The sequence below is a fragment of the Leptidea sinapis genome, chromosome 46 (assembly GCF_905404315.1).
Source record: "Leptidea sinapis chromosome 46, ilLepSina1.1, whole genome shotgun sequence".
Taxonomy (NCBI): domain Eukaryota; kingdom Metazoa; phylum Arthropoda; class Insecta; order Lepidoptera; family Pieridae; genus Leptidea; species Leptidea sinapis.
This window is the reverse complement of record NC_066310.1, coordinates 2,961,002-2,981,816: the sequence shown is the minus strand read 5'-3', so window position 1 is coordinate 2,981,816 and position 20,815 is coordinate 2,961,002. Positions and strand designations below refer to the sequence as shown.

General features: G+C 36.6%; 2 protein-coding genes across 4 annotated transcripts in view; both read left to right on the top strand.

Moving 5' to 3' along the window:
- Positions 1 to 18,096, top strand: part of LOC126977916 (uncharacterized) — a 35,246-nt gene extending 17,150 nt beyond the window's left edge. Inside the window, exons 2-3 of the mRNA XM_050826604.1 lie at positions 13,244 to 16,692; positions 17,620 to 18,096. Of these exons, the coding sequence (XP_050682561.1) occupies positions 13,244 to 16,692; positions 17,620 to 17,953 (3,783 nt within the window). The 3' untranslated portion in view covers positions 17,954 to 18,096. The remainder of the gene's footprint in view (positions 1 to 13,243; positions 16,693 to 17,619) is intronic.
- A 2,459-nt stretch (positions 18,097 to 20,555) lies between these two features.
- Positions 20,556 to 20,815, top strand: part of LOC126977932 (oxysterol-binding protein-related protein 9) — an 87,983-nt gene continuing 87,723 nt past the window's right edge. For all 3 annotated transcript variants that reach the window (XR_007732454.1, XM_050826626.1, XM_050826625.1), the window contains exon 1: positions 20,556 to 20,749. Coding sequence is in view for 2 of the 3 variants with exons in the window: in XM_050826626.1 (XP_050682583.1) it covers positions 20,648 to 20,749 (102 nt within the window). In the remaining variant the exon portion in view is untranslated. The remainder of the gene's footprint in view (positions 20,750 to 20,815) is intronic.

Here is a 20,815-nt window from a genome sequence, read left to right as displayed (position 1 = left end):
TCCATCTATGGAATTACGTATTAGTATTTTCAGGTTGGTATTTGTATAAATGTAAGAGTTTATCTAAGAGGATTTAAAAAAAAATTGTTGTACTAATTGAAACACAGATTCTTAATCGATTATCGGGTTACGTAAACCTGGATTTTAAATAATCGTTGCTTAGAGATCTGATATTGGAACAGGCTCAGAGAATCCGATAAAAGCTGTTGATGTGAACGTAGGGCGAGGGAATGAGGTCAGACGATATTACGGTAAAATTATACAAATTATGGTGCGAAGCGAAATTTCCTAGTGACATTACTTATACTACGGAGTAGATTATAATTATTTTGTTGCGAAAGCTGTCACCACAGCACCAGTGGGCTAATTTGCACAGGAAGCCGGCTAGATTATGGGTATCACAACGGCGCCTATTCCTGCCGTGAAGCAGTAATGTGTAAGCATTACTGTGTTTCGGTCTGAAGGGCGTCGTAGCTAGTGAAATTACTGGGCAAACGAGACTTAACATCTTATGTCTCAAGGAGACGAGCGCAATTGTAGTGCCGCTCAGAATTGAGGTTTTTCAAGAATCCTGAATGGCACTGCATTGTAATGGGCAGGGCGTATCAATTGCCATCAGTTGAACGTCCTGCGCGTCTTTCCTCATAAAGAAAAACATAAAAAAGCTGTATGGCTTGACAACGAGTTCAAATACATGTTAATTCTTGATAAAGTTAGTTTAAGTTTGCTAAAAATATGTTTGATGGTTCATTCGATTTGGAATGACCTCTAGAAAAATCAAAAGTATTTGTTAGGATATCAAAATAGCATTGTTATTAACAAATAAAGATGAAAAATATAGCATTTAGAATTGTTAAAAAAATTGTCAAATTAATATTTAAGGAATTTTGAAAAATTATCCTTCAAGAAGAGACATTTATTTCTTTTATTTATAATTTTAATTCATTGACGAAAACGGGGCTTCGCCCAGCTGTAACTACAGGGGCCCACGACCGCTAAAGACAATGTAACACAAAATAGTTTATTTTAGCAACAAATATTAATTTAAAAATTTGAATCAAATTCCATATTATCCAGACACTTGAAAGAATTAATTCCCATTGGCAAGTAAGTTAAAGAAAAATAACAATTTAAATTTAATTCAAAGTTCAAGAAGTATATATATATATGCTATTATTTTTTCCAGTCTCTGTTACCTTAAGGCTTAAGTCATTATTAAGTTTAAAATTTAAATAATATATAAATTATTGGCTTCGTGGAGGCGTTCTTATACATATATTTTACAATATCACGTGATAGAAGTTAATTAAAGTTTATTATTTTGTTTATAATATTATTTTAACAATAATGTAATTATTCTCATTTAAAAAAAGAGCGCTAAAAATAATGCTGGGAAATTTTCTTACGCTGTTTCTTCTTTCTCATACTTGACATCAAAAAGTATTCGGGAATCAATTTATTATATAAACACCTTTTCATTACCGCAGTTGGTAATCTTCCCAGCTTGAGCCGCAACGGGCCTTAAATAATATTGTCCAGTATATTAATAGTCCAAGCAGTCAGTAGGTATGTGAGGGCCTTTTCACTCTCGCTCCAAAACAGCTTTGGACTTGTCCATCCGGGGACCGGAATGCTGTAGAAAGCATCGCATCATAATAACTGGGTGTGTTTCGGACGTACAGACACCGAGGCGCTATTTTAAAACGTTCATAAATCTATTTTTATGAATAACATTAAAGCCTCTTAACTCTCACGGTTATGTATTTTTTTATTAATTCACTAAGAAATATTTTATGTCCTCTTAACTGGTTTTGTAGCTCCGTAATGTTTCGAATGGAATTTATTATATTTATGTTCGGTTAAAGTAAACCTCGTGAGAAGAACATACAAAAAACTCAACGGCCACACTTTTAAATTTATTTAAAAAAATAAATAAATATAAAACAATAATAATTATATACTAGTCTACATACATTGTAGTCGTAAGCCAAACAAATCAAATCAAATCAAAATCACTTTATTCATGTGGGTCACGGAAATGACACTTATGAATGTCAAAAAATATTTTTTCTTATTGAATCTCACGCTACTTCGTAAAGGGTTGAGCTAATGAGAAGAAGTAGCAAGAAACTCATTGCCACTCTTTTATATCGTGATTTTACATTTTCTTAGATTTACAAATCATTTCAATTACTGTATAATATGTAAAGTGATGCAACAAACATACTCAAACGTCAAATAGTCAATGGGTTACAAGAGTAAGCCAAAAAAGTAAATGTAAAATAATACAAAAGTTAATAGTACAGTAGCCGCATAATCCACACACACCGTTAATAAATAAAGGTAAAACTTAGCTGGGTGTAAGCTTCGCATAAACTTTGATTTCGATTTTATAGTCATTTGACAGCTGAATTTACGCTAAGACAGGCCGATGCAAAAGTCAAGTTCACGTGCTATCACAATATCACTTACGTACACACGTACGCTCTATAGACTCAGCCTTAGACTTAGAATCGCTGCTATAAATACCACTGCACAGGCTGTTCCATATGTTTGACAGAAAAAAAATTGTGCCTATTTGAAGCGCCACTCGCGAGCAGCGTCCAGAGAACTAATTTTGACGTATAATACAAATAATGACTGCGAAGGAACGTACAATACTCTGAAGTATTTTTGCATTTTGAATTAATATCGATCGCTTCCAGTGTTATTTAAACTTCAGGAATCAACGTAGTAAAGTACACATTTTTTTTTGTAAATAGTTTTCCTATCTATGTTTGTTTAACTGATGTTGTCATCACTAGTTTTAGTGCCGCAGACTCTCGCTATGGCCAACAGCGCCAAAATGGCGAATATCAAACAGGCACATAAGCACTTTGACAGCCGCCAGACCAGTGACAGCTAGATAATGCGAGACCTATTTTGATTTGTCAAAAATTAGATATCTGTGCACTAGTTAGTATTAAAAAAACGAAAGAGCTAATTCCTAGTTTGGCTAACAGTTAACGACTTGTCAATAAAAATAGTTTACCGTAACAATAGATTCCCTTTTCTTTTTCATTTTGATGTATCTTCGATAGAGATGTTATTCTCTGTGGCAAGCTTTGTATGTCTGCGCTAGTATATAATAACTCTTTGATGGAAAGTAATTAAGAATGAAGCGGCGGCCATGCCTGGGGACTAGCAGCAATTGGATTAACAGAAACAGGTTTTTATTATTCCTTGAGCCGCCACCCAGCCGCGGTCACTTCATAAACCAGAAAGGTTTATTATCCGTGGACTTATGTTTATGTAATATAACGTGTTGGGCTCAATTGATGGTAAGAGGAACGCCCACGTAAAGGTGCTCTTATCTTAGGAGAGATAAAGTGAGGCCGAAAAGTGTAACGTATACTTATAAATTTTTTGTGTATGTTTTGTTTTTGTGTATTTGACGTACATGAAACAACGAGATTCACAATCAAGTTCAATAATTTTCTGAAACTCTGCCTACGAGTTTATTAGGCAGAGTTTTCGTTCAGTTGTGTTTCGAGCGCATTTTGAATACAACGCCAGGCAACGACTTACAACATTATTCATAATGGTCCGCTAACTTTAAACAGCCGCTTAGGAGTGTTTTTTCTCATTCTGACTTAGGTCAATAGAAGAAGACAGAGTGAGAATTAGCAGTGCTTTAAGTTAGCAGACTATTATGAATAAGGGGGTTAGTGTTTAGTCTAAGTACTGTCCAAATATCAACATATCCAAATTTAAAAAGGATAGAGTATCGTATTTCAGGTAATTGCCCCTTTAAATTAACAAAATAGTGTTACTAAATTAAAAGGCAAAAAGGCATAAAAGGCATTTATTTTCTCAAAATTTATTCCTTTAGAATTCTTTTTGATGTCATTTCTTATACTACTAGATACTACTACCGCTTCGGAAACAAATGGCGCTCTGAGAGAGAAGAAGCGGCGCAAGAAACTCTCCCAGCAAGTTGACGTTATTAACCATTTTCCTAAATAATTTCAATTCCTAAAACAAAATGTTCTTGCCTCGTGGTCGCGTCAGTTTAGATAATGAAAGACATTTTAATAGGTGATTTAGTTGTTTATATTACGTCAATGGGTTACTTCTAAAAATAAATTCTTTTTTTTTCGAGACGCGGAAAATACATTTACGTATTCACCCCGAAGCGGGGCCCATCTGTCGGGCTCGGGTGTAAACACCCCCTACCGACTAATAACCTCCTCTGTGCTGATAGCCCTAAAGGCTTTTACAGCGAAGCCGGGTGGGGGCCTTGGAGGCCGAATTCTTATTGTTTATTAGATTAAGATAATTTGATGACAAAGTTGATCTGAGTTGGAGTAAGATCTTCTAAAAAATCTAATGTTAATAAGGATGTAAAATCTCGCTCGTCACTTGGTCATAAGATGTGAAGTCTCAATCAGGTAATGTTATAAGTCACATACTACAGCGCCCTTCATACATAGACACAATTAAAGGTTGAACATTTCTCTTTGGCAGCTGAAAAAAGAGCCGCTGTACCTAGTAGACACCTAACTGAAATCCTTTACAACGAGCTTGCCACTAGTAAAAATAAAATATGAGGAGTTTTGAGACATGATATGTGATCGTTTTGTTATTTATAGATATTTTCTTTCAAATTCAGATTTATTTTACATAGAAACCATTACTCCCGACATCTGGTTGAATAGCGTTCCTCCACAACGTGGTTTCAAAGAACATCCACGCACAACCACTTATAGAATGAACTTCCTTGTACTATAATTGCACTACAATACACGCTACAAGTTAGGATATCATCCTCACCAACTGGATGTGTGGCGGTCCTCCACAGTGCGGTTTTCAAGGAGCTTTCTTCCACGTACTACAAAGCTGTGGAATGAGCGGTGCGGTGTTTCCGGGACGATACGACATGGGTAACTTCAGAAAAGCGCGTACACCTTCCTTAAAGGCCGGCTACGCTCTTGTGATTCCTCTGGTGTTGCAAGAGAATGTGGGCGGAGGTGATCACTTCACACCACCCGCACGCTCGTTTGTCCTCCTATTCCATAAAAAAAATACGAGATGGGTACCATCAAAAGTTCCTCTGGCGTTGCAACATCAGGTGAACCGTGTACTCGTTTGTTCTCCTCCATACATTGATATTCTCTTACCCCTCAAACCATTCCTCTTATGACTTAGAGCAGTGTTTTTTAATCTATGGATTGGAACTTGAAAGACCACCGGCAGAAGGAAAAACGGCAAGAGAGACTACAATAAAAAAGCAATTGTAGTGAGAAGGATTGCCTTATATAATCTTCAAAAAAATTTCAAATCGTGGTGCTATTTTTGTTAAGTTATCAAGAAATCATTTTCTAATTGAAATCTATATTTTATCTTCAAAGTTTTAATGTTCCTCCAAAGTTCCACCATTGAAGAGAATGTCAGTTTACAAAGATATCAAATGGCAAATGGTACTAATAATTATTGTAGAGCTTCCGTTGCCAGCTCTGGTTATTCTTGTTTTCTTTTCATTCAAAACATTTGGACACGTTGTGCATTAAATGACTATCGTAGTCTTTTAGAATTAAATTATAAATTATTTATCCGACTGACAAGGGGGTCGCCAGCCGTGAAACAGTAATGTGTAAGCATTACTGTGTTTCGTAAATTACTGGGCAAATGAGACTTGACATCTTATGTCTCAACGTGGCGAGCGGAGTTGTAGTGCCGCTCAGAATTTTTGGGTTTTTCAATCATCTTGAGCGGCACTGCATCAATTACCATCAGCTGAAGCGTCCTGCTTGTCTCATCCCTTGTTTTCATATTAATAAAAATGTGTAAATCTGTAATGGGGTCGTGAAATAGGTAAATAAGGTTGAAAATCACTGACTTAGAGGACATGAACATGGCCTCGGGTGCCATCAACGATATTTTCTCACAGGTCGGTTAGAAAGTTCGCTCGATCCTACCTCACGACTTGCATGCGATATTTCATTGCATAAATAATTTCCTTTAAGCGCAATACATACAGTAAAAGTTCCGCAAGCCTTTTAATACCTGGATATAATTGTACAGGTAACGGTAAATCTATCGCCCGTTCTGAAATTTATATTCAAGATCATGACACCATGTTAAATGGATAACTGGTGAGCTGGTGTATCACCAGCTTCTTCTTCACGTGCACCTCTGACTAGCGAAGGTTGGCAGTCAGCTTTGTAATTTTAACTTTTTGTTCTTCGCTAGGCGAAAGAGTTCTGCGACACTTGCGATTCCTGTGCACTCTCGGATGTTGCGCAGATAAGACTTTTTTCTGCGACCTACACCTCTTCTTCCGGTGGTCCAACTGGTGGGAAGATCAACACAGATCTAGCTCCTTATTACACCTGAGGAATCATTTAGTTTGCCCCCTCTTAGTAGGAATAAAATCTTAGTAGCACAGGATGCCTGCTAGGTGAAAACCACAGCGCCTTCTACTGTCGTCAAGCAATAATACGTTTCGGTATGAAAGGCGCCGTTGCTAGTGAAATTACTGGGCTAATGAGAATTAACAGCTTATGACTTATGTCTATAATGTCATATCAATGTCAGTCATTCTGAGCGGCACATCGTTGTAATGGACAGGGTGTAACATACCATTAGGTGAATGTCGTGCTTTCCCATGTGATTTTAACAAAAATATCTGTGTTGTCACTAATTTCCGAATCTATCGACCTAACTGGTGACCGTATAAGGATACATTTATCCAAATAATGTTTATTATAAGAATACATTGTCATCTAAACTGAACCAAAAAAAGGACTAGAGATAGTTCTAATTCTGGTTAAGCTTGCAAGATTTGATCTAAACAAACGAATACACAAATATTGCAAGGTCGATAAAAACTTATAAAAACAATATTGGAATAAATAACATTAACTCTAGTTTTATTCAGTGTGTACATGGCATTATAAGTAATAGTAACCTTAACATATCTCTACTTGTTTCTTGCTGAACTTGAAATAAATCGTACTATCGCTACATTCTGAGGACCGGATTTTATTTAATTCAAATTAGGTAAAATAACTTGAACATAAATCTAATTACCCGGAAAATGGAATAGTAGTTGCACAAATATGTATATTTAAACGTAGAAAATAATACACAAAATAATTAGTTCAGCAGTGAGATTGGACTATAAAATGACTTATTTCCGGAGTGAACGAAGACTTTGTGCGAAGACTATTGTTAACAGATACTAATAACTTTTGCCGCCAATTATCACCTTCACTTTTAACTGTGTGAAAAGTGCGTAAAACATTTTTTATATACATTCACGATTAATGATTGATGAATTGCGGAAGTATTGAGTTGAGGATTAGAAGGAAATACGCGAGATGAAGATAAAAATTTAACTATTGTTACTGCTAATCATGTGCAAGTACTTATTTATGCAATGTTTAGTTGACCTCAGACCCGACTCATTTATCTATTTGCTCGGAACTGCAATAGTTTTAATTAATATCTACTTTAAATAATAAAAGGGCATTTAATTAACAATATCATCCGATATTTTCTGTAACCATCTTGCACAAGAAAATGTCCTTAAAATCATCTTAATCTAGATCTATGCTAGAAAGCTTTTTAACTGTTAGATTTAATAATTGTATAGGTTCATAAATATATTAGGTGCGCTATTACTTTTTTTTTTGTAACAAATTCGTAAACGAATGAGGAATGCGTCGAAATAAATATCAAATTTCATTTCGACAAAATTCTTAAATGCTTAAATAAACATGCATGTTACTGTCAATAAATTAAGTATTGTAATAGCTTACAATACATTAGTTATAACATTAATTAGGTCAAGAGTCTGCATTATGTTTCTATATTATTATCTTAAGTAACATATCGTTTCCCAATGTATTTTATAAGTAGACGTAGGTATATTTACACAGCCTTGGTTGCCAAATTAACACCAGATACTTTCAAAAGTAATAAAACCGTGACAATGTGTATTTCATGTATTTGTAAGATGATACTAATGTTGTAATACAGGTGTGTTGCATACCGCCATATTGGATTTCTGAATGCACTTAGATATTTTCTACGCCACAATATTATGTATGTATTTATAGTATTAAACTAAGTAATATTTATGTTCGTAAACGTAACATATTTATCTGTAAGAACTTATTTTTTGTATGTAAGGTTTTAATTTTTAAGTTATAATAGAGCCTTAGATGGATTGTTCCGGGTGGTCAGCGAAATATTGCACATATTTTAGATAAAATATTAGCATCATTTTTTGTTGAAGAGAAAACATCCTTAGCGGCGTTGATCACTTTTCTTGGGATGGGTATAAAATGTTTAACTAGCGTCAGTACACGTGGCCTGATCGAAAATTCGTAAGACAGTCGTTGAAATTACGGATGAAAGTTGATTTCTCTGAGAAATAAACTTTAAAATGTAAAACAATTGTAATAGTTCTGAAGTGTTAAATTTTTTATGTAATATAAATTGTCATTTTTGTTTACGATAGCGCAATAAATGAATATTGTATGTAACTAGATAAATGCTAGTATTATTCCCTAACCATGCCAAAATATTTAAAAATGCACAACGTTAATGTTCCAGTTTTCACTTCTGCCGGCACTCCCGGAGTGCAACCCGTATTTTTATTTGTTAGTGATAGATTACTTCAATAACAACTTTAAAAGGCTTTATGATGCATGGCTTAAATACAAATCTGACAGCATAAGCGGAAAATCAAGAGTCGGAATCAGAATAATTACTACCCAGTCAATTTCCAAAATTTTATTAATTTGGATTCGTTTTGGAGGATGACATAATCGAGAATATGATTTTCAAGTTTTCTATTCATGATTTTAGTCGTAGCTGCAGTAATTGTCCATTACTTACTGATATATTACTCACCCGCGTTTACGGGCAAGAAAAAAATATTCAGAATTGTTAAATCTGAGAATGGCTTGAGATAATCTTCAATATTCGTGACGAAAGCTACATAACTAAACTATAAGAAGATATTATTTGAACAGCAACCTAGAACATACGAGAAACAATTCGCTTTTTTTTTAACTAATAATAAACTTATGGGATTAATTGCACAAATTTAATTTCAAGATTTTTTTAAGATGAAGCCACAATCTGTGGGTTGAATTGAACAAGAGCGCTCGAAAGGAATGCGAGAGGTTGCGGATTAGAGTCCCGCATCGTTCATAAATTTTGTTTTCAAATTTAATTTGTGTAACACACGAGAAATTTCCTAGTTCATTAATAAAGCTGTGGATAACTGCGTAATAATTGAAAGCATAATAAAAAAAAAAGATATATAATGAGGTATGTGGGCGGGGCACATAGCTCGACGGCAGGTGACCGTTTGGGCAATAAATTCCTCGAATGGCTACCACGTACCGGAAGACGTAGTGTTGGTAGGCCCCCCACAAGATGGACCGACGATCTCGTGAAGATCGCCGGAATAGGTCGGGTGAGGGCAGCGCATGACCGATCATCGTGGAGATGTTTGGGGGAGGCCTTTGTCCCGCAGTGGACGTATTCCGATTGAAATGATGATAATGATAATGATTAATTAAATTCTCATTTCATCATTATGCCTTAAATAGAATAGCAACCAAATCACTTTTAAACAATTATCAATAATGTTTAAAATCCTTTACCTACAAAATGTGAATGTATAGGCGAATAAGGTATAATCAAGTTTGACTCTTTCATAGCTGAACATATGATTGAATTTTGCTTAAGCCCACGGATACATTTCTCTTGTAAGGTGCCAGAGGTTATGCAAACTTTGTTTTTGCAGCGGAGTGTGAATGTCTGTGAGATAATAATGTTATCAGATAGCTAGCTAGCTGCCCGCGATGTTACCCGCGTGGATGTTATGGAACAGCAAAAATGCAATTACTGAATCTAGCATTACAATATATATTGTAGTCCGTACCTTCGCACAGGATGCGAGCTAGATTATGGGTACCACAACGGCGCCTATTTCTGCCGTAAAGCAGTAATGTGTAAGCATTATTGTGGTTCGGTCTGAAGGGCGCCGTAGCTAGTGAAATTACTGGGCAAATGACACCTGATATCTTATGTCTCAAGGGGTGTCTCTTGTTCCGTCCGAGCGCTGAGTGAACTGAGTTGAACAAAAACATAATAACAAGATTTATGAACTTTACGCTGAGAGTTGAACAAAAATATAGACAAAAATTTATGTCAATCGAACGGTTGGCTCAGTGGAAGAGCGCTCGCACGCAACGCGAGAGGTCGCCGCGCGCATCGTTCATAAATTTTGTTTTCAATATTAATTTGTGGAAGTATAATATTTTCTAAGAATTTTAAATAAGTTTGAGGTTTCATGTTAATACAAAACAAAGATCGGCCGAGACTACAATAATAGTGTTATTGACCTCGTAATATCAACTCAAGTGAAGTAACGAAAGATCGCTCTTATTATTATTGGAAACTTTCACATTATGAAATAGATAAAGATGAAATATTGGATAGATTGTGAGATGACTAATGTGTTTTACTACAAACAAACTTATTATCTCGCTTCATAGAGCTTTTAGTCTCTGTAAAGCCACGTTTTCACTAGGGGACATTTGTCCCGCGACTCTGTCGCTCGACACGAAATTCACGTGTCCCGCGCGATGTCGCCCAACGTCGCGTCGCTTGGGACATTTACGGGTCGCGCGATTTGTCGCTAGTCGATGCTTTGCGAGCGTCGCGTAGAGGCGCGCGACCTTCATGTGACGTGTCCTTCGACACTCAACAGTCGCCGGACATCCTTTGAGTGGTGAGAACGTGTGTCGCTTTGTGTGTCGGGCGACATACTGATCACGACTGGCCAATGTGAACGAGTCATAAGTCGCGGGATTTTGAGCATTGTCCCACAACTTTTGCAGAGACAACGTGAATGTCGAGCGATATGTCTCTGCGACATGTCCCCTAGTGAAAACGCGGCTTAACTTGATACCATTCTAAACACAGATATCGCTACACGTTATTGTTGTGTCTATATTTCTCCGTTTTTAGAGCCAAGTACATGTGATCGCGTTAGTAATAAGTAAGAAGTATCCTTTTTGAAGTCGGAATATTTTTTTTACGAAACCCATGCTTTTAGTCCTCTATTAAAGATTCTAAAACAGTTAGCTTATTGCCAACATTAAAACACCCAATGTCCTACTAACCATTACATCATCCAAACGAGTGTTGTAATGAAATTCAGTACTACATTATATCATCCGTTTTCTTAATAACACTCGTTTGGATGTTATTATGGTTACTAAGACTGGCTTTTTTAATGCTAGCAGTAAGCTAACTGTTTCAGAATCTTTTATAGAGGATTCATATTATGGGTGTAGATAAAGTCTTGTATGCAACTGTTGATAATTAGGTATTAAAACACTCATGTGATACTATTATCAAACCCACATTCGTGTTTTAATATCCCTTATTACACAACAGTTGCATAAATAACTATTACAGTATCTCAAATAAATACTTTTAAAAATTAAGTACTACGCAAAAAAAAATTAAATATTGGTACGAATGTAAATTATCATAGTTACACCCTTACCTACACTACAGTGCTTTTACAACATGATAACATTACAGTGCTTTTACAACATGATTCCAGAAAATGTACAAAAAAAATGTGTTACGAAATTCAAAAGAATTGTATAACACAATAAATCACCCTCCTAATGAAACCACCATGCACCTTCAGGCTATTTTCAGGCGATTTAAATTTTCGGAAGAAAAAGAAAAAGCCCACTGAGTTGTTTGCGATCGTTCTTCTCAGGTTTGAGGCGTAAATTTAAGAATGAGTGGTAGATTTCTATATAAAATCCTGAATAAATGTTTGAATTTGAATATTTTAAATAGGAGAGATATGTTTGTATCTTTGTTCATAATGAATAACACACATATTATAATACTTTGAATGAGTTTTCTTGCGATATGACATAGTTCAGGTAACCAGAAAAAACCTTACCGTACCTACAACTTCTTAACTATCCGGCAACGCTCCTGTGATTCCTCTGTATTTGCAGGAGAATGTGGGCAGCGTTGATCACTTGACACACGCTCGTTTGTCCTTTTTTTATGACAATAAGGGACGAGACGGGCAGGACGTTTAGCTGATGATTGATAATTGATGATATGCCCTGCCCATTACAATGCAGTGCCGCTCAGGGTTCTTGAAAAAACGTAAGATGTTAAGTCTCATTTGCCCAGTAAAATCACAAGCTACGGCGACCTTCAGACCAAAACACAGTAATGTTTACACATGACTGCTTCACGGCATAAATAGGCGCCGTCGTGGCATCCTGTGCAAAGGAACCTTCCACTAATAAATTACTCTTCCATAAAAAATATTCGACCGATTTTAGTCATTATGTTACCAAGAGAATGGTGTGGGTAAATTTCATATAATACTAAGTAAATCATCGTATCTAATTATGGTTTACAACACTTCACTGTTAAAAATAGATTTTATATTTAATAGTATAGAAATCAGGCAAAGCGAGGTCAGTGCGAGGAACTAGTATGTAATTAATTTAATACAACTGCAACACTTAATTAGTATCTACAACATATATTATATATTCAAGGACTCTATAGGACATTAAACGAAAATTGTTCCAATTTTAAAACTTCAAATGTTTTCTATGAAAAAGGTATGGTATGAAAAAAATATATTTTTTTTCAAAACTAGTTAACGTGTACTAAACACTGAAGCAGGATTTTTAAATTTACTGTATTTTTTTATGGTGAAACAAATTTCTGAATATGTTTGTATTTTAATTTCGTATGCCAAAACACTAAAGCATTATTTAAAAAAAAAAACAAAAACCTAATAATTTTTAAGCAAATAAAAATCCAATAAAAATATAACTTCGCTGGAATTCTCAGTGCCACCGCGCTCTCATTTATATAAAATATGAAACTAAATTGCATTTCTGTTGTGCCATATGAATCCTCTTAATTAGTTATGTTCACTTAAATAAAACGATAAATTATCAAAATTAATAACCAACTGCCTAACTAACACGACAAATTATTACTAACAAGCCCACAGACTAGAGTAAATATATTTTGTAAGCATTCGAAAAAACTTTCACCTTGTGCATCTTACATACACATGTCACGTATGCTATGCTCGTAGGCTAAGATTTTCAATATTTTCATTCCACATTGTACTGTATTCAATATTTACTTATCCCTTCTTGTTTCCTTTCAGGTCACAGCCTTGGCTGTGCTCAGCTTATCCTACGCGAAGAATTCGACAACGAAAACGAAACCGAAAAGACAACTAGATAACATTAGAACGCCGCAAAATCTGCAATACTCCTTGGTTCTTCCTCATTCAAGAGTATCACATTTTCGATCCATATCTAGTAGCCGAAGAATATCTAATGGATCGCCACGGGGCCGATTACCTCCGTATGCCGTACAAATGGAACCAGTCGTACAATACTCACAGAAGGATCCACTTTATGATCCAAAACTTGACAATTACGACGATGCCGTACTTCATAAAAACGACATTGCTCAATCGAAAATATTGAACATAAATGATCAAAGTGCTGAAGGTTCTTATGGACCTCCTTACGGTAGCTTACCAACCGCTCCTCTGTACAGTAACGAACATTCTCATTACATAGAAGCCCCAGAACCAATTATAGAAATTATCATCAAAGAATCAAATGAGTCATTACCTGCACCACCTCCCGCACTTATTCAAAAAAAGAAAAAGGAGCCTGTTCAAGTATTTTACGTTAAATACAGCAAAGATCCTCATTCTCATGATAAGGTTATCTATGAAAAGCCAATACCAGCTATAACTCCTCCATCTAATGACGAAGATGACCACCACGACTACGTAACAGTAACACCAGAACCATATTATGTGCCTCCTCAAACAACAACACTTCGAGCAATTATAAAACCGGAGTCTGAAATATACCACACGGACAGTAACGTAAAAGTAACTTTTGGTAATGAAGGCCGTCATTATACTTATAATAGACGAGAAGAAAGTCCGACTGAAGGCCATGAAGAAACTGCTCCTAGACCAGCTATTGCTCTACCAAATTCGCAACCCACTCAAATACCTTTGGAACGATCAATATCATCGAATTCCCAATATCAAGACCATTCGCAAAGAATAGTACAAAGTTCCTCTCAAACCTATCAACCTGTTCAAGGAAACCAAAATCGTTTCCAGCAGCCCTATTTAAACCATGAAAATACGTTGCCCCGGCAAAGGCCACCGATTGTACAATTTAAATCAGAAACACCAACACACAGGCAAAACACTTTTGGACCCCAAACATCCCCAAACCGCGCCGTTTTTTCAAATACTCCACCTACATCTAATAACCACTATTCCAATACTGGACCACCAATACCTGGCCCAATAGGTCCAATTCTACCTACGCTTTCTAGACCTAACAGCCCACCTTCATTCCATACCAGATCTAACAATCAGTTCTCACAAAGACAACATTTTAATAGTCCTTCTCGAACTACTTTCCACTCCGGGCCACAAAGGCCAATACATTCTCAACCTCAACCATATTTTGATGAAGCTAAATATCTTCAAGAAAATTATCACACTATAACTACTGACAATGTTGAGCCATCCAAGCAACAATTACTACCAGCAAAACAAACTCAAACATTTAATCTTGGTGCTAAGGCTAGTAATCAAAATTCCAATCCAATTATATTTAATGATCGTCCTCACTCCCTTATCCCGTACAACCAGCAGTTGCCACTGCAACGACCTTCTCAACACTTTGATTCATCAAACAGAGTCACATTTGGTGCTGCGCCAACAAGGCCTACATTCTTTAATCTCAAGCCGTCGCCTCCACAAATTGACAACAACCGGCCTCCGTTCAACCGTCAGCCACAACAACAATTCAGTTTTCACCAGGGCCCCCAAAATGTCCCAAGACCTTCAAATCCTGATCATAATCAAAATTCCTTTTCAGCGCACAATGTAGTATCACCATCTCCATCTCCAATCCCTCAAACACAATTTCTTCCTCAACCATCTTCACCTCCCTTGTTTAGTTTCCATCCTCAGCCATCATCTCCACCTCAACAATCTGGTTTTCAATCATCAGAAAGGCCGTTAAACCAAGACAATCTACATCAACAGCACATATCTCAATTTATTCCACAGAACGGTGAACTTGTACCTGCCGTATCAAAATACGAACAACATATAACAGTCAGTGACCCAACTGCACAACCTAATTATAGTGGATTTTCTGGTTTTCAAGCATCAACCAATCCTAGTCAACCTCAACTACAATTTTCACAGCAACAGTTGCAACAACAGATTCGTATAGAACAACAACAGCAAGAAGCTCAGACACAACAGCGTCAACACGAGGCTCACCTTCAGCAACAACATCAGCAAGCGCAATTACAACAACGTCAACACGACGCTAACATACAACATCAACAGCAACAACAAGCTCAATTACAACAGCACCAGCAACAGGCTCGCTTACAACAGCAACAACAATCTCAACAAGAACAACAGACACGTAGTGAATCTCAGCAGCAATACGTTGATGCTGAACAAGAACAAGTAAGACAACAGTTAGCTCAGAATGTTCGCAAGCAACAAGAAGAAATTAATCGGCTCCAAAATCAGCTAGCACATGCACAGCAACAACACCAACAGTATCAAAATAATCAGTATGAGAATCAATACAGTCAGCAGCAATCTAATTCGCCACAGACACAATATGTCCAAGAGAGGTCGAGACCACAATCTAATTATGTCACTAGCACACCTGCATCTCCTTATTATCAGTCTACTGCCAGAACCGTAGAAATCAAACCAACTCCAAAATACATATCTTCATCAACAGCAAATTCAATTAGCACAACCCCTGCACCAAAAAGAGACGAAAAGAAAAAGCCGACGATTGAACTTCCCGATGAAGTGCCAGATGATCTACGTCAACAGTTGTTATCTTCAGGTATTTTGGATAATGCTGATATCAGCGTGCTTGACTACGATAAAGTTGGCGAAACACCTTTAGAGTCGTTACCGCCCGACCAACTCGCTAATTTCTTCAGTGCAGGTGGTGGTCAACAAATAGCCGCAAGTGAACACAAACCAATAGTTGTTGCCCCAAATGGAGATCAAATCGAATCGCGAATAGATGAGGATTCTGACAGTGACGACCAAGACTTATCAGCATCTGAAAATGTGGAAACATATGCCGAGCTGCCTGAGAACAAAGATGTTGAAATGAAAGTGGTACATTTTGATCCACACTCGGCAGAAGGACAAAAAATTGCGAGTGACTACGTTAAAGAAGATGCGACTCAAGTAGATCCAGTAGCTTTGAATGATAAGAAATATAACCGGTATTTACCACTTAAAGTTAGTGGAAATCAGTTCCCTATTCCCGATATTGTTAAGGGTAGGAAAGTGACGTCTGTAGTCGTATTAGCACCAGTAGAAACGGAAAATCTAAGTAAGGATCACACCCGAGAAGAAAGAGCAACACGAGATGGTCTAAGAGGAATTAAATTTATTGCTGGTGACAGTTTACACAAACTTTTAAACCAACCTTCGAGAGATAACTTTAAGAAATGGTTGGATGTTGAAAAGAAGACAGTCACAGATCAGCAATCAGTTGTTCTTCTGGTAACTGAGTAAGTAAATATATAATATTCCCGTTAGATTTTTATCATATATTATGAACCTGAAATTAAATACAACATCTTACATTACAACTTAATAAGAAATATGCTCTTATATTTAGTCATAGTAAAAACTATAAATGTTTTATCAGAGTTGCCCTACGGGGCAGCAACTAATACTTACAATAGATATATATATTTTTGAGCCGGCTCGTATTTTGCCGAAACTTTTTTAAGATTTCGTAGTATACAAAGATCCTTCATATTTATGCCACATATATACGTCTGTGTCTGTCAGAACACTTAACAGTTAACACAAAGTCATCAATTCGGGGATCCGTTTGAGATCTACAAGCTGAAATGGTTGCTTTTGGTCAGCTTTAAAGATAAAAGGAGAACTGTCCCACCCAGGTGGACTTTACAAGTAAAAGTTAGTAATCTTTCTCCTTTGATAACTACGAATCTATATTTGCGTGATGGAACGAGCTGACGTGCCACCTAATGCAGAGTAGTATCATCTGCCTATATAACAGTTATTGTATTACGATACGATACACCGCTCACATCACATGGCGCTCGTCATACTGACACTCAATACAGATGGTCTTATATTTTGCTTGATATTTTATGGGCCCGTGTATAGACGATAGTAGCGCCTAGCAAAATGAATTTGCTCAGAGTAACTAACAGAGAGCTCTGTTCTAAACAATCATAAACTAGCAATTGTAAATTGAGAGCGGCTGTTAATCTGCATGTTTTTACGAACAATGACAAACACGTATTCACATCACGTGGCATAAAACATATATCGATTAAATGTAATTATTTTATAGGATCATTGTGTTATTACCGTTAGTAGTAATTAACCTGTTTTATGTATATTATGTATTAAAAATTACTAAAATTTTATAAAATTCACATATTTTGTAAACATTTCAGAAGTGAAGACCCTAAGGAAGAGAGAGAAATATTCATGTACGACATATCGTCAGGCAGTGTCAACAAATTAAACGGAGAACTTTCGAATGCTTTTGTTGAGGCAGCAGAGAATAACTCACTAAGTAAGGACATAGAAAAATTGGCAATCGAAGGTGATGGCACCCCAGAAGACTTTAGGAAAGATAAGAGTGATATAGAAGCAGATGGATCAGAAAATGTGCCATTGTTTGTTGATATTTCTGGTCTAAGCTTAGACCAAGAGAGTAGCCAAGTATCAATAACATCCGGGTACAGTAAAACGAAGCATGGAAGGGAGTTAAGAAGACGTATTTAATTTTAGTTCAGCTGCGACTGACGTTTGTAAATAGATAGTGTTAGTATTACTAAATTATAACGACGTGATGTTATGTATGTATGTCGTAACTTTTTCTAGAGAAAGTGATAATCGAGCTGTATATAAAAGATATACCTAATGAATATTTTTTGTTTTATTTCTAACTTAAAATTTTAATTAATTCAGTATACATCGACAGACAGTGACATTAAATAAACACACGGGTAGACATACTTAACCGTTATCATTAAAAAAATATTTAAAAAATAAAATACATAATTCACCTAAATAAATCATCCATAATATAATTTCGGAACACCTGTAAGAAATCTATCAGCCGCGCGCTAGCGTAGGCACTGACACCTACTTTGTGTCGTCTTATGCGACCACGTAAGGATAATTAAAGTTTTGTTTCCAAAATATACAATTTGTTTGTTTGAAAATTTCAATTATATACTTACATTTTAGAATTATTTTTTTACAATTAAGGTTAGATTGCTCTACCCGTGTGTTCATTTAGTGTCGCCACTATAGCGCCACGCTGTATAAATTATAAAATATTTATTAAATGAAATAGAATTATTTCCAAAAAAAATCTAGATTATGTACAAGTATATAATATTATTGTTATATTTAGAAACATACCAAACCTACTATATATGGAAAGTATTATAAGAATAAAGAGGAGTTCTTATAATGAATAATGTAGGGAAAGGAACACGTTATTAAACCGTCTCAAAAAAGAAGTTCGTTTATAACATGGCAGGAAAATAATATGTGGTCAACATCTCCATAATCATATATGACATTCACATAAAGAATTGTATATTAAATAAAACTTTGCAAGTTGGGCTGATCAATTTGTATGTCCAAGGCGCATTCTTAACAACATGGTGATAACGATTTAATCAATTTTACCTGACAGAGAACCATGGATTTTAAGGAATTTGCTGTTGAATATTGAAATAATGTTTGCCTTTAAATAAGCTAATTTCTGCTCTCTAGGAAAAATGGGTTTCGGTCTGAAAGAAATTTTCAAAAGTTTACTCCTCGCATCTTTACAAAGTACAACATATTCTAATGCATTAACGATTCCAAGATATTTAGGACTATTTGACCATTGAAGTAGAAGGCGACTAGAACATTTTAAGCTAAATTTAGACCTGTTAAACGAGTTTACAGAATCAATTGGAATTCCCAACCCGACAGTCATAGCCTAAACGCGCTTAAAGCCTAAACTTCAACCGACTGATGAATTTCGGACGCTTGATCGCTCTCAAGAGCTGTCACTGTCGTTATCGTATCAGAAACGTTGACATTAATTTTGATTTGTTTTGTTCTTAACGATAATAGTTTTCACAGCTTTCTGATCATCCTATTGCTTCAAGTTTGCGCGTTCACCACTAAAAAAGCCCATTTGTCGTATCACCCCTCTTCGAGGACACTTCCCATAATGCCACGCCTAATATCGGAATAATAATGTCTCGAAAGAGTGTTAGTAGGATGCAAAAAAATACCGCATGTCATCTCACCCTGCTGACCTATAGTGCCACACATGGCGGTAACCAAAAAGGAGGGCCGTTTTAGGCACGTGATCGGCACAATGCTCCAGATCAGGCAGTGGTCCGACGAACCCAGAGGAGGTGTATGATCTACCACGTCTGGGATTCGCGTTGGCGCAATAACCAGATTATAATAAGCTAAGGCGAAGAATCTCGTGCACAGATCCCCCTGCTTGATAGCCGTTCGATGTTGTGGGCGTTAAAATCGCCAAGAAACACGATCTCTGCTGTGGGGATGTGCTCCAACTCGGTATCTGTAGCCATTAGGATGTGCTCAATGAGCCGGTCAGTCTCTGCGTCCGCTATGGGACATATATAGGCATGCGGATGCGGATTCGCGGATAGTCGTCGCAGTCTACGCGCAGCCAGATGATGGATAGGTCCTGCCTTCAAGAATACTCAGGCGTCGAGAACAGATATCCTCCCTGACCTAAACGCCCGTGGTATAAAGGAATGTTCCAGATTATACCCCGGGTACATGGTAAGATGTGAAGATGATGAGGCCAGAGAGGATATCTGTGTTTCGGTCAAAAAAAGGGCAGCGCCGGCTTCGCCGTTTCAAGGTGGAAATGAACGGCATTTAAATTTGAGCGAAGCCCCTTGTTGTTGTTGTGAGAGCCTCTTGCGGCAGAGCCGCAATTTCACTCTGGTTTAAAGTGGGAGAGGTTATTCTCCGGGCGTGCCTGCCTAATTCGGTTGTGTCCCTTAAGACCCAACATGACACATAAGACTAGACTAGATTTCATGGCTCCCGCAAGTAATGTAATACCTTTTGATATATGTAGTTTCCTAAGACTCGCAAAATTAAAGGGCTCTACCAAGGATCTCCCCAAGGAAGTATACCCCAAAGTACAATATTACTATTGTAGTAGCTTCAAAGAAAACGGGTGTACATTACAAATTCAAAAAAAAAATGCGATAAAAACAACCAATTAATTTGACGTTTCTCGAGCTTATCTCATGCAGTTGCCACTTGTCAATTATTGACAACAATCAACAGTCACCGATAAATGAGCCGTCATCACAGCTGTCAATGTCATTCGTATGGATTCCTGCGGTGGCTCGCCAGCCGCTGAAAAAAATTCTTCGTCTTTAGTTTTCATGAATTTTTAAGTTAATTTTGGTGTTAATAATGATGGAGGGGTCTCTAAGTAAATGGACAAATGTGATGAAGGGGTGGCAGTATCGCTGGTTTGTGCTGGACGAGAATGCTGGTTTACTCTCGTATTACACGGTAAGTTTGTGACGTTATCCTGCATTCGAGTAATTGTTTTTTTTTTTATTATTATTATCGTTTTGT